General features: G+C 41.3%; 2 protein-coding genes across 2 annotated transcripts; both read right to left on the bottom strand.

The window, feature by feature from the left end:
* Positions 1–1,502: 1,502 nt before the first annotated feature.
* LOC112573448 (dual specificity protein phosphatase 23-like) lies at positions 1,503–8,076 on the bottom strand. The gene is made up of 4 exons (XM_025253831.1): positions 7,690–8,076; positions 2,911–3,250; positions 2,433–2,536; positions 1,503–2,170 (listed from the first exon to the last, which is right to left on the bottom strand). Exons 1-4 carry the CDS (start codon positions 7,726–7,728, stop codon positions 1,925–1,927), a joined length of 729 nt encoding a protein of 242 aa, XP_025109616.1. The 5' UTR covers positions 7,729–8,076; the 3' UTR covers positions 1,503–1,924.
* Positions 8,077–8,673: 597 nt separating this feature from the next.
* On the bottom strand, positions 8,674–11,109 carry LOC112573447 (transmembrane protein 53-like). The gene is made up of 2 exons (XM_025253830.1): positions 10,799–11,109; positions 8,674–10,453 (listed from the first exon to the last, which is right to left on the bottom strand). The coding sequence occupies exons 1-2, from the start codon at positions 10,996–10,998 to the stop codon at positions 9,757–9,759; spliced, it is 897 nt and encodes a 298-aa protein (XP_025109615.1). The 5' UTR covers positions 10,999–11,109; the 3' UTR covers positions 8,674–9,756.
* Between the last annotated feature and the right edge of the window lie 147 nt (positions 11,110–11,256).

Genomic DNA, 11,256 nt, shown 5'->3' with positions numbered 1-11,256 from the left:
GTGCTTGCATTTACCGGTTTGACTCTGGATACAGTTTGATGGAGGGTTTGCTTTGACCGTTTTCTCGTCCTTTCAGGACTCATGGAACAACAATCCTTGTTGCAGAATTCGTTGTATCAATTTTCACTCCTGCTGTTGAAAGAAGATTGAGGATCTCACTGCTGAACGAGCTGGTTTTGTCTGTGTACTTCATGGGTGCCTCAGAAATTGCCAATGTCCATTCCTGTTAATTTGCGACGATAATAACCTTCTTGGCGCGCACACACACACACAGAGGGTTTCTAGAAGCTTCCAGGCCCACAGGTCCGGGTGTCCAGCGCCGACTTTACTCAAGCAGGGTATGGAGGAAAATGAGCGAGAAGAGTGGTGGTCAATAAAGTGAAAGGAAACAAAGAATGAAGGAGGTGAAAGGTGGGTTGGGGTGTTTGCTGGCCTGCTCTTATCGCTGATGGCCGTCAGCTCGTGCGCAGATTAGTAGCAATGATTCATGCCCGTGCAGCGGCTGGTGGTACAAAGAGAATCCACTGCCGGTCTTAGTAGCAGCAGCGCCGCCTGGCGTCAAAACAACAATGCCAACTTGGCACTTGCAGCCTGACCCGACACCTTCGGGCGTGGAGACGACGTGAATGGAGGGTTTTACGAGTCCAGTGCTATGGTAACTGGACAAAGAAAATCCTTGTTCTCCATCGACTTCTCCAGGGACACATTTCAACTCAAGACATTTTTTTTTCTTTTGTAATTTTTGCGAATTAAGTCCTTTCTTTCTTTCTCAATTCTCTACAAATAAAAATTAACATCCTTGATATTCTGAACAATCAGTAATATGATCTGCCCGACTGTAGAAGTCTGTCGTTTAGCTTCTTTCTCTTTGCGCAGCGGGAGGTCAGGCCCGATGTGACGGAATGTCAAACAAGATTGGTGGTCAAGGACTAGTCTCGCCTTTTCCTGCAGGCAATTTATTTCCTTCCTTTTCTGTTTTCAGGCGGGAGAAAAATATTGATAGACGCCACTCTCAAGAAGCTACAATTGCTTGCTACGTAGTCACCTGACAGTCCTTTGTCAGCAGTTCATAACTGTAATCGTTATGGTAACCGTGTGGTTGCACGTTGCTGTGAAAATAACGAAGCCCATCATCATCGTCATCATCATCAACATCATCATCATGTCGAACATTGTGTGTCTTTGGTCTCTTTGCCATAAACCTTGTAACCATGCACAACTTTTCTGATCTCCATGACGACCAGATGGTAATCATATTGCTGCGTTCACAAATCTCCTAACTGACGTCCCGAACAGGGGACTGTGTGGGTATTGAAGTGTAAATAATGTAAATTTATTGATCTTTTCTGCTCTCTCTCTCTCTCATGTTTTGTTTTGGTTGTTTTGTTTTTTTTTGTTTTTTTTTTTTTTTGTTCCTTTCTTTCTCTCCCTCTCTGGGATCCGTACGCTCATGCTTCCTCGGTTTTCATGACATTTGAGTATTTTATTGACAAGAACAAAGCTTCAGTAACCAAAAGAAAAATTTAATAATCATTTTTATATCAAGCACTTGTATAGGGTAATATAACAGCTCTCGAGTATAAAAGAGCAGTCGTCCTTTGTCCCCTTTGATTGATTTTCTTCAAACAATTTTCTGAGCCCCAGATATAAATATTTCACTGGGAGGCACTTTGCCTGAACTATCAGAAAATACTATCACAGATGCCATATCAGTAAAGTAACATGAGCTGGTAAATATCAGGATTAGAACTTTGATGGGGAAGGCAACGTGTGGTCACAATATGTTAACGATGCATCCCGAAACTGCTCTTCGTTTGTATTGGTTGGTCCTCGAGTTGGTCACTGTGTGTTGTCCACAGTACTTACTTTACTAGATAAACAAATTACTCAATTTATATATAGATATGTGTGTATGTGTGTGTTTTCAAGAAGGTAAATATCGTTGCACTTTCGAACTCTCCTCCGGATATGTCGAGGAACATGGTCCACCCGAACTTCTCTCGAAGACTCGCACGCATTCTTCCTGCTTGATGGTCTCCACGGAGCCAGCCCTCAGGGATCGTATCTTGTCAAGCGCTTCATCAGCACTAATGTGCATATGGTGGACGAAGTAGCAAGCTATCATGGTGCCCGTCCTGCCCTTTCCTGCTGCGCAATGAACTGCAACGCCCTGCAAACCGACATCACAGAATTTAGGGTCAAACTGGGGTTGCGACTGAGCAAGTCACAATGCCACATCGGAATTACAAACACATAACACACGGGCCACGAGACCGTATGAACTATCAAAGTGAATATAATTATATCGATGTAGCCTTCAAACCTACAGCTACAAATGCTTACAGGCCAATGGATAGTAATACAAAGGGTTCGATATTTAAATCATTTAGCAAATATATTTTAGCTTTTTGCCACACCGCTTGCCGAGTTACCGTTTTGTCATACTTGGCCTTGTCAACTATCTCGATAAACTGATGCACTTGGAAGAGTGTCGGAGGAGTCATGTCCTCGACCTCAATACGAACCACCTCCAATCCTGAAATAGCAAAACACACCCGAATATCAGTGCAGAAGGTCAGTGCGGAATATATATATATATATGTGGCCATGTCATTAGGCACACCGTTCACCCCGTGAAGTCCTCCAATAGAACTCTCACTTTCCCCTTTTTATTTTCTCTCTTTCCTTCTTATTTGTATTTTAACCCTCTTCAGTTTACTTATTTATGTGGAACACAGATTTCTTAAAAGATATGCACGTCTGCATTTCAAAGAACGATCAAGGTAAAACATGGTTGTTATATTTTATTATTATTGTTCAGCACTTCAAAAGAGGGATTAAGGAGATAACAGTAGTGGTAGTAGTAATGTGAATTGCACGTGGTGATGAATACACCAAAGTACTGATTACCTTCCATATCGTGCTGCGGTAAATGGTGCTCTGGGGTCAAGGACACGATACACGTGACCCCCTGGTTCTTGAGGTAACGCAAGTTGGCAACGGTTCCCGGGAGACCACACGCACACAAGAGGTCGACAATGACCCAGGAGAAGTTGAGTGGCATTTCTTCCTCCAAGCTGTCGTCGCCATTGCCTGGTGTAGCCAGGCTGCCACTTTCCCCTGACAAACTGGCACCAACTTCTGGTCCTTCCTCAGGCGTCTCGCTCGAGGGGAAGCTGTTATCGCTGTTGTCGCCATGTGGTGGAGATGTTGTCATATTATAATAAATATAAGAACCGGGACCAAATGTCTGCAAGACAGCAAGGGATAAAAATAACTTGACTGGAAGTCAACGTGTACTTGGATAATAATAATGATGACGAAGAGGTGATTGTGTCACTGATGGTGGTCTATTACTGTGTAGTAACATAATATATAACATCAAAACACGATACAAGCAACAATAAAGTAACATACAAGACGAGGTCTGTAAAACATAGTCGAGGGGTCGAAAGTTTGAGGACAGGGATAAAGCAAGTCATAGATCAGGACGGCTCATATTGTCTCATATACACCCCAGACCTTCCAAACAAGACTACTTGTGCAGTAGCTTGAGAAAGGCACGCGCGCCGCATGTCACGTGACGCATTTCAAGCAGTTTCCTCTCGCCTGGTCACGTGCCTCGCCGCTGTCGTCATAGCAACGCGACGGCGCGCAGTGAAGGACGGAAATTGTCTTTCCTCGTTCTTCCTCTTTTCTCTGGGGGCAGATGACATCACATTAAAAAAAAAAAACTTCTCGAGACCCAACCAGAACTAACAGCACGAAGGAGCCCGAGGAACGAAGCAAGCAAACTAAAGCCTCTGCCGATCAGACCGGAAGTGACAATGCAAACAGACGACAGAAGAAGTTCACGTAGTGCCGTGGGTGAGTAGATGAAGGAAAAAGAGAGAAGCTAGAGAACTACATTTTGTAATTTTCTTGAATCTACTCATTGCTCTTGCTGAGTAGTCGAATACATGGGCAGGTGTTGCAACCTCGCCAGACTCGTGGGATCCCAGCAATCGCTAAGTGCTGAAAGGTGTGCCTCGATGGCTGACAGAGTAGAAATTCTATGCCACTGGATGACACAAAGTTGTCCAAAGGACAGAATCAGTGAATGGTCTGAGAAGGTGAGGCTAAAAATGTTTGCAGAACATGCGATCGAGTGAGACCAGATCGATTCTTTGTTTATTTTTAGTTCCAAACTGTCATCGCGTTTTTTTCTTTTTTCCTTTTTCTCCCAACCCTAACAAGGAGCTAATAATCTCTAGTGTGTTGAGTTCGCCAGGTAAACATGCGTATCAAAAATAAATAAGACAAAAGAATGAACATAGACTTTAGAAAATAAAAGCTGTTGAACGTGTTGACTCCTTGAAGTACCTAGACATTTGTTCAGTTTGCCAGCTTCAACAGTGAACGTATGCTACACGTGGCCAGTAAAGACTGTATACCTTCTTCACAAACTGAACAGTTTTTTTTTTTTCATACAGCAATCAAATCTTAACCTTTTTTATAATTCATTTAAATTCTTTTTTTATCTTTATTCTTTGTGTGCTAGTTTCGCAGTCTCTACTTGATAAGAATAGTTTAAACAGTATTTATTAATAAGACAATTGTCCTAAGGTAATTCTGTTAAACAGATCGGCCAATTGTCAAAAAAAAACTTCAAGCATATTGTCTGTACCAGCACATGTACTAGATGGAGAATTTGTTTTACTGTGCTCAGGTTATGCTAGACCTGTATTCAAAAGTAACAGGCACTTTGAATTGTTTGTCTGCAGTCCAGCTGCTCAGTCAGAAAGGAATTGTCGGATGTGTGGATGTACGATGCTGTAGAGTGTAGAGGTACTTCAGGAATGGTTAAGATCGCACGTTTTTGCGTTTTTGTGCACCAGTTGCCTTATTGTAACTAGCAACTTTTGTGGTTTTCTTTTTTTAACTGAGCATACTTCACAGGGTAAACGGATAGCCGTGTGTTTAGAGTAGTAGAGTCTGAATTTAGAGGCGAGCAGGTACGATACCCGCGTAGAGCAGCAAACTTTCCCATTGACCCAGCTGGCAGGAATGGGTACCTGACTGCAAAAAGGGTTGGAGAAGATAAGGCAGCGAGGGATACGAGATAGGCACTGCCCTTGCTTAAAGATGGCTCCGAGAAAAGTGAGGTCTCTAACACCTCACTTTCAAAGATACACTTCCCAAGTTTTAATTGTCCATTGGGATTAATTGGTCATTTCTCAGTTCTCATTATTATGTTATATTTGTTGAAATAAATTGTCTACAATTTGTATATATATAAACAGCTTTTACATTTTAGTCAGCAGTGAGGCTGGTAGCGGTGCTCTGCCTGATCGTCTGTATTCACCGGAGCAGGAACTACAACCATTTCTTACAAAACCTTCACTAGGACACGCACTTGTTAGGTTGTCTCCCCTGAACGCGTGTGTGACAGCGTCGCAAAATTTTAATCATACGGCAGTTTTAAGAAAAATGTTTTTTTTTATTTTAGTGTATACGAAAAGACTACAGCCTTCTAGCAAGTCCTCCTGCCCTCCCCGCGAGCGATGCAGTTCCTTTATTCGCAACAGACCACACATCCGTGTTCTGAACGCTGTTCGTGATCGGCATTTCTACCTGCTGATGACGCCATAGCTATTAGACCAATACCTGTACAAATGAGCTGGTACAGACATTAAGTATTAGGTAAGTGCTGTACAAATGAAATGACAGTTCCAGCAATGTCATTGATCGGGACGGCGCGAGCTTCACACCGACAGCACTCGGCCGGCCGTAGTGTTGAGGACTGAACCCTCCCTTTGTTCTTCACTCGAGCACCGCATTCTGTTTCTCCAACTCAGCAGCATACAATCCACAAGATGTATGCACTTAATACAGTTAAGTGAAAGCAAGTGATATTGAACACTAATCATCCCCGCTAAGTAAGAGGCGTATTTTGACATTTACAAGCGACGATAATTAATATCAGGAAGTGAACAAACGGCCCGTGACATTCATTTACCAAGGCATTATTGAAAATGAAAAAACACAGCCACAGCCTACAGATCTGAACCCTGTCGCTATCCAGGTGCAAACAGTTCCTTCATCTTCTTTTTGAACTAAAATGTTGGGGCTTTTTTTTTTTCATTCTTTCTTTGTCGAAAGCATTTTTGTACAGATCGCACGGTCTTAGCGTTGTCTGAGACTTCAGTACTATCGATCACACAGCTGTATATCGCGCAGGGCGCTTAGGCTGGGAGGGAGGGATGGGGATTGGGAGGGGGCAGTGCGAAAGCCGTTTCTGTGGAGACCGAGCTGCCGATGCTTGAGGTCGATGGCTGTTTGCACCTTGATAAGGCTGCCTGTCTTGTTGACTGTACAATTGTGCCACAATGTTTTGTTGTGGATCTTTTTTTTTTTTTTTAAACCAACGGTCCAGCACGCTGCTAAAATTTTGCATCACGTAGATGTGTAGTTTATTCACCACTCATAGTACGATTGGGTGGAGTTGTAGGGGCGGAGGCGAAGGTTCAAATGTATGGGTTGCTCAGTTCGAGACTGTGAATGAGGAGGAACCATGTCACTCATAAACAGGTTGTAGCAAGAGGAGAGGTGGGGGTAGCTGCGAACGGAAAGGAGGGTGCTTGTATTTACTGTGTTAGTACAACGAGGCATATGGTTAAGGATAGTTGTTCAGTCAATGAACCTTTTTGTTCTTGATCTGCGGAGGACAAGGCTCACTACCTCGGTTTGTGGAAATATTGCTTACAGAATTCTGACCATACATTTGCGCGGATTCATTCATTTCTTTAACTGAATACAAAGATGACCAATGTAACATCAAACAGTGACTCAGGCTTTTTCTTTAATTTTGTGTCATTTTATTAATGTTCTTATTTGTCTGTGGATATTTTCTTTTGGCTTTATTTAATCTTTTGCTCGTCGGATTTGACGTGCTACGTAAATAAATAGAACTCTTTAAATATTCCTTCTGATCTGAGTTAGAATTTTGTTTGCCCATGACTTATCTAGTAAATGAATAAATTACAGAAATTAGAATTTTGTATTTTCAAGTTATGCATGTACCTTCTCCATAGTCATCCAATGTTTCAATTTTTAAAGGAAACGCTAACATAATAACAAACAATTCAGCCTGTCGGCATTCCGGGGACAAAGTTTTCCTTTAGAAACAAAAAAAAATCGTATTTTATATTTTCTGAATACACATACCAGTGGATACAGTCAGGTGAAGGAAGGAAGCAGTTGGCATAAATGGCAGGTACTCAAATTGCAAGGTCATAACGTGTTATCCACTCAAATCAAAATCACATGAGCTGTGGTTAGAAAAAAGTCAAGGGAGCTTACAAAATGTAGAGACATTTCGTCAGGTCTGACCTAATTACCTCCCTTAAAAGCTCGCGGGTTTTCTTGCGTCACCCCCGCTAAACCCCTAAGTGCCACAGCAAAACTATTAGTCTCAATATTATTGCACAAACTCATAATAGTTTTTATCTAACAAATTACAAAATATAGCATTATTTGATTGTTTAAATGTTAGAGATCTGAAACCGCCTCACAACAAAGTTCTAAATACTTATAGTACCTTCATTTGTTATTTTAATGAACAGCTATTTCTATATTCACTCGAGATCCTGCCTTGACTTGTAACTGAGAAGGCAATTCGCTAGGCACATTACAAGACTTTCCTTTTACCTGCTTGTCTTTGACCGGAGAGCGACGGTTACTTCTCATCAGCGCCGTTATGGATGAATGAGACTTGATCGAAGATCGACGACAGAAAAACCGAGACCCAGCTAAAAAAATCGGTCCCCGTGATGATGGGAGAAAGGAAGTTATAGCTACGGGCTTTCAGCCATGTTGGTTTGCATCTGCACTCATGGTCCAACCCAACGCAAGCGCTCTCCCACTCAGCCGACACGCGCCAATAGTTTTGTTCCCGCATGGCTGCGTTTTACCTCAACCGCTGCGCCAGTGGGGCCACGCTAGTTGAATCGATATATCTCGCCTTACATTCATTCTGTTCATCTGACTCACGTACATTCATAAAATTCTGTGATGTGACCTACAACACAACGCTTCAGGAAATTATAGCTGACATCAGATGATTTGCTCAGTGTATAGGAATGGCCGGTCTTCAGGGCGCACCAGTTGACCTAGATTTATCTGTGGTGGGTTTTTTTTTTTTTTTTAATTCCGCTTGTCGTAGTATCCTGATGGAAGTATGGTGGTTAGAGAGGCTCTCGAGTTTCGCCAGATGCAACCGCCATAGCTACAGTTCAACATGCTCCCAGGGAGTGGCTGAGCTCAGTCTATGTCACACACCCTTTCGTTTTAGTGCAGTCAGCAATTATGCTGAGGCACAACAGCATGACTGGAAGATCTTTTCTGTGATGTGGTGTACTCATTTCTGACCACGCAATTACTTCTTACCGAATGTATTGATTATTAAAAAGCTAAGATGATGGTTTATTCAAACCAGAAAAATCTAAAATCATGCCCCTACTGATTACTTACATAAGAATCATCAAAACGTTCATAAAATGCTTTCAGTCATTCATAATTTTCTCAATTTTACGGACCAAGGAACTTGGTTTTGACAGAGGCAAAAATGTGTGCAAATTCTAAAATCCCCATAACCACTCATTCTAAACCACATAAACGTTTTAACAAGCAGCAGGTAAAGCAAGGTCTGTTTAATGGCACTGCATAAAAGCTCATGATAAAACCAAATTACAGTAAAATATACCACCCATTTATTCTTGTTAAAAACAAATCTGGACCACTGATGAGTAGTTAAACATGCATGTATAAAAACTGTTGCCATGTTTTAATAATCTCCATGCAATGTTAAGTAGACAGATAAAAAAATAAAAGGGATATGAGTGCTTATTTATGATGCAAATCTCAACATAAATGATGACATGTACCAGTCAAAGAACTGATTTTATTTAAGATGTATGCACACTGCATTATGAATATAGATGCAAATCAAGACAATAAAAAGATCCTTTTTTTCTTTCTTATTCCTATTTTCCTCCACTCAGTGATTATTCAAACATGCACACACACACACACCTCTCTCTCTCACACACACACATGTACTACACACACAAATATACAAATGCTTACGTTATATGACAAGTATATTGCTATTGTTGTATACATACACAATAACTTACACAATGTAACAAGGAGTAGAGTATCAATGTTGTCTGACTAGCTCAATCTGACTGCATTTTCAGCCATCTTTAGAATCAACTGCTTTACTTGACATTACTTGTCATTAAACATAGTATCTGGCAATTGTTTACAGCGACAATCAGTTCTGTGCAAAAACTCTTATGCTGAGTTATACCATCTATTGTTGTGTGTGACAGTTGATGTTATTTGCCTTACACATGACTTGCAAGAATGAGAAACCTGCTATGGAATCATAAGTCCACTTACTGCTGTTATTGTATAACATTCTTTTATGACTGCTGAGAGGTAACAACTGTGTTATTAAAAAAAAACCTTTTCTCATAGTATAAAACAGAACATACCCAAAAGGTTTATATTAGTAATCCACAGGCTAATCATAAACATTTTGGTTTATATGTTGTTAAAGTTGTTGATAAAATTTGCCAAGCTTAATCAGATATAACAGTCTTATGATCTGTTAATACGACAAAAACCCAACTAGATTAATAGCTGTCTTGGGCAAATACTGCCTGGGATACATACCACCTCAAAAGATGGCTAGTCAACGGGAAGACCAGCTCACATTTTATTCCAGCCAGCAAGGAGTGAAGGACTATTTTTGTTGTTCTTAAAACATTCTGCGGCAAACTCTAGGCATGTTTTAGTGTACAACTCTGGGTTTGCACGAAAGTGAGCCACGTGGGCTGATTCCTCCCAGCACAAGGACTTGACATCAACACCCTGATCTTTACGTCTGGCGATGACTTCCTCTACATCAGCAGCCATGATGACGGTGTCTGCTTTGGAATAGAGAAAGAGCTGGGGACATTGAGTTTTGTCCAGACACATCTTTTCATACACACGGAATCCTTTGCCAAGTACTGTTTCCAAGGGTAGCAAAAGATTGACCAAGCGATTCAGCAGGAGATAGATCAGAAGACACAGGCCCAGAATGTATCGTAGGATGAAGTTTGATGATAGGGTAGACATGAAAGCACGAACTGCATTGAAGACACGAGATTTACCGGGGGCACTGTCAACTATAATTCCACGTATACACAGGCGGCCTTGGTATGGGGATTCTGGTGAGTTAAGCAAGGCGGACAAACTGGTGTACACCATACTTCCTCCATTGCTGAAGATGTGGAAGATGATGGGGTTATCAGCAATGTTGTTGTTGATTATAACGTCCATTAGACCTTTTGCTATATCATGGAGTTTATATGATTGGAAAAATAGCACAGGCGCTGGAATAATGAATCCTAAGGTGATATACCTGGAGATACAAACAGTAAAAATGAAAGTAAGTATAACTGAACAGATATGTGTGTGAGAGAGAGAGAGAGAGAAGGGGTCCAGGGAGAAATCGAGAGAGTAGGAAAGAGCATGAAAGCATTAATCGATGGTGACTGCAAGGGAGTGGAAGTAGTACTGCAAGACTAAGTTTGTTATTACATCTGTTTCATATTTATATATACACGTGTACCTTAAGTCCTTTTCAAAAAAAAAAACATGAACTGATAAAGTGGCATGCATTTTCGAAACAGGGCAATGTTTGTAATCATATCTTATTTTATCTTGATAGCAAATTTTAACGTATCATGACTATCGAGCAACTTACCCCTCCTTTTCGTAAATAGCACTGTATTTAGAAAGGTGTCGGTCATTACATCCTGCCCATCCCAGCAAGACGACAACGGGTGTTCGACCTTCACCAATACACTTGCCGATTATTTCAAAAGAATTTCCCTCATCCTCTTCGCCAGCTAGCTTATCGCGATCTGGGAAAGAGATGGAATATTTCAGTGGTGGTTCTGACATGACCGCTTAGCGAGACAGTCCTGGTGTTTAGACCGATGTGATGGAACGTTGCCTCGCCAGGAAACCGTCTGCTAGTGGCCTTGCCCTTTCCGCCAGGACCGTTGGCACATTAAACGAATGGCCGAAATTTTTAAAAAGTACTGGTAAAGGAACTGAAAATGAGAAAAGCTCCAATGACTATTCTGTGCATCTGTTTTTGTATAAATCAGAATATTTTTTTTTAATCTTGCTGACTTCAAAAAGAAAGTTTACAAAACT

The sequence above is a fragment of the Pomacea canaliculata genome, linkage group LG10 (genome assembly GCF_003073045.1).
Source record: "Pomacea canaliculata isolate SZHN2017 linkage group LG10, ASM307304v1, whole genome shotgun sequence".
Lineage (NCBI taxonomy): Eukaryota > Metazoa > Mollusca > Gastropoda > Architaenioglossa > Ampullariidae > Pomacea > Pomacea canaliculata.
Note: the sequence above shows the minus strand (reverse complement) of the source record. Positions and strands in the feature narration are given on the sequence as shown.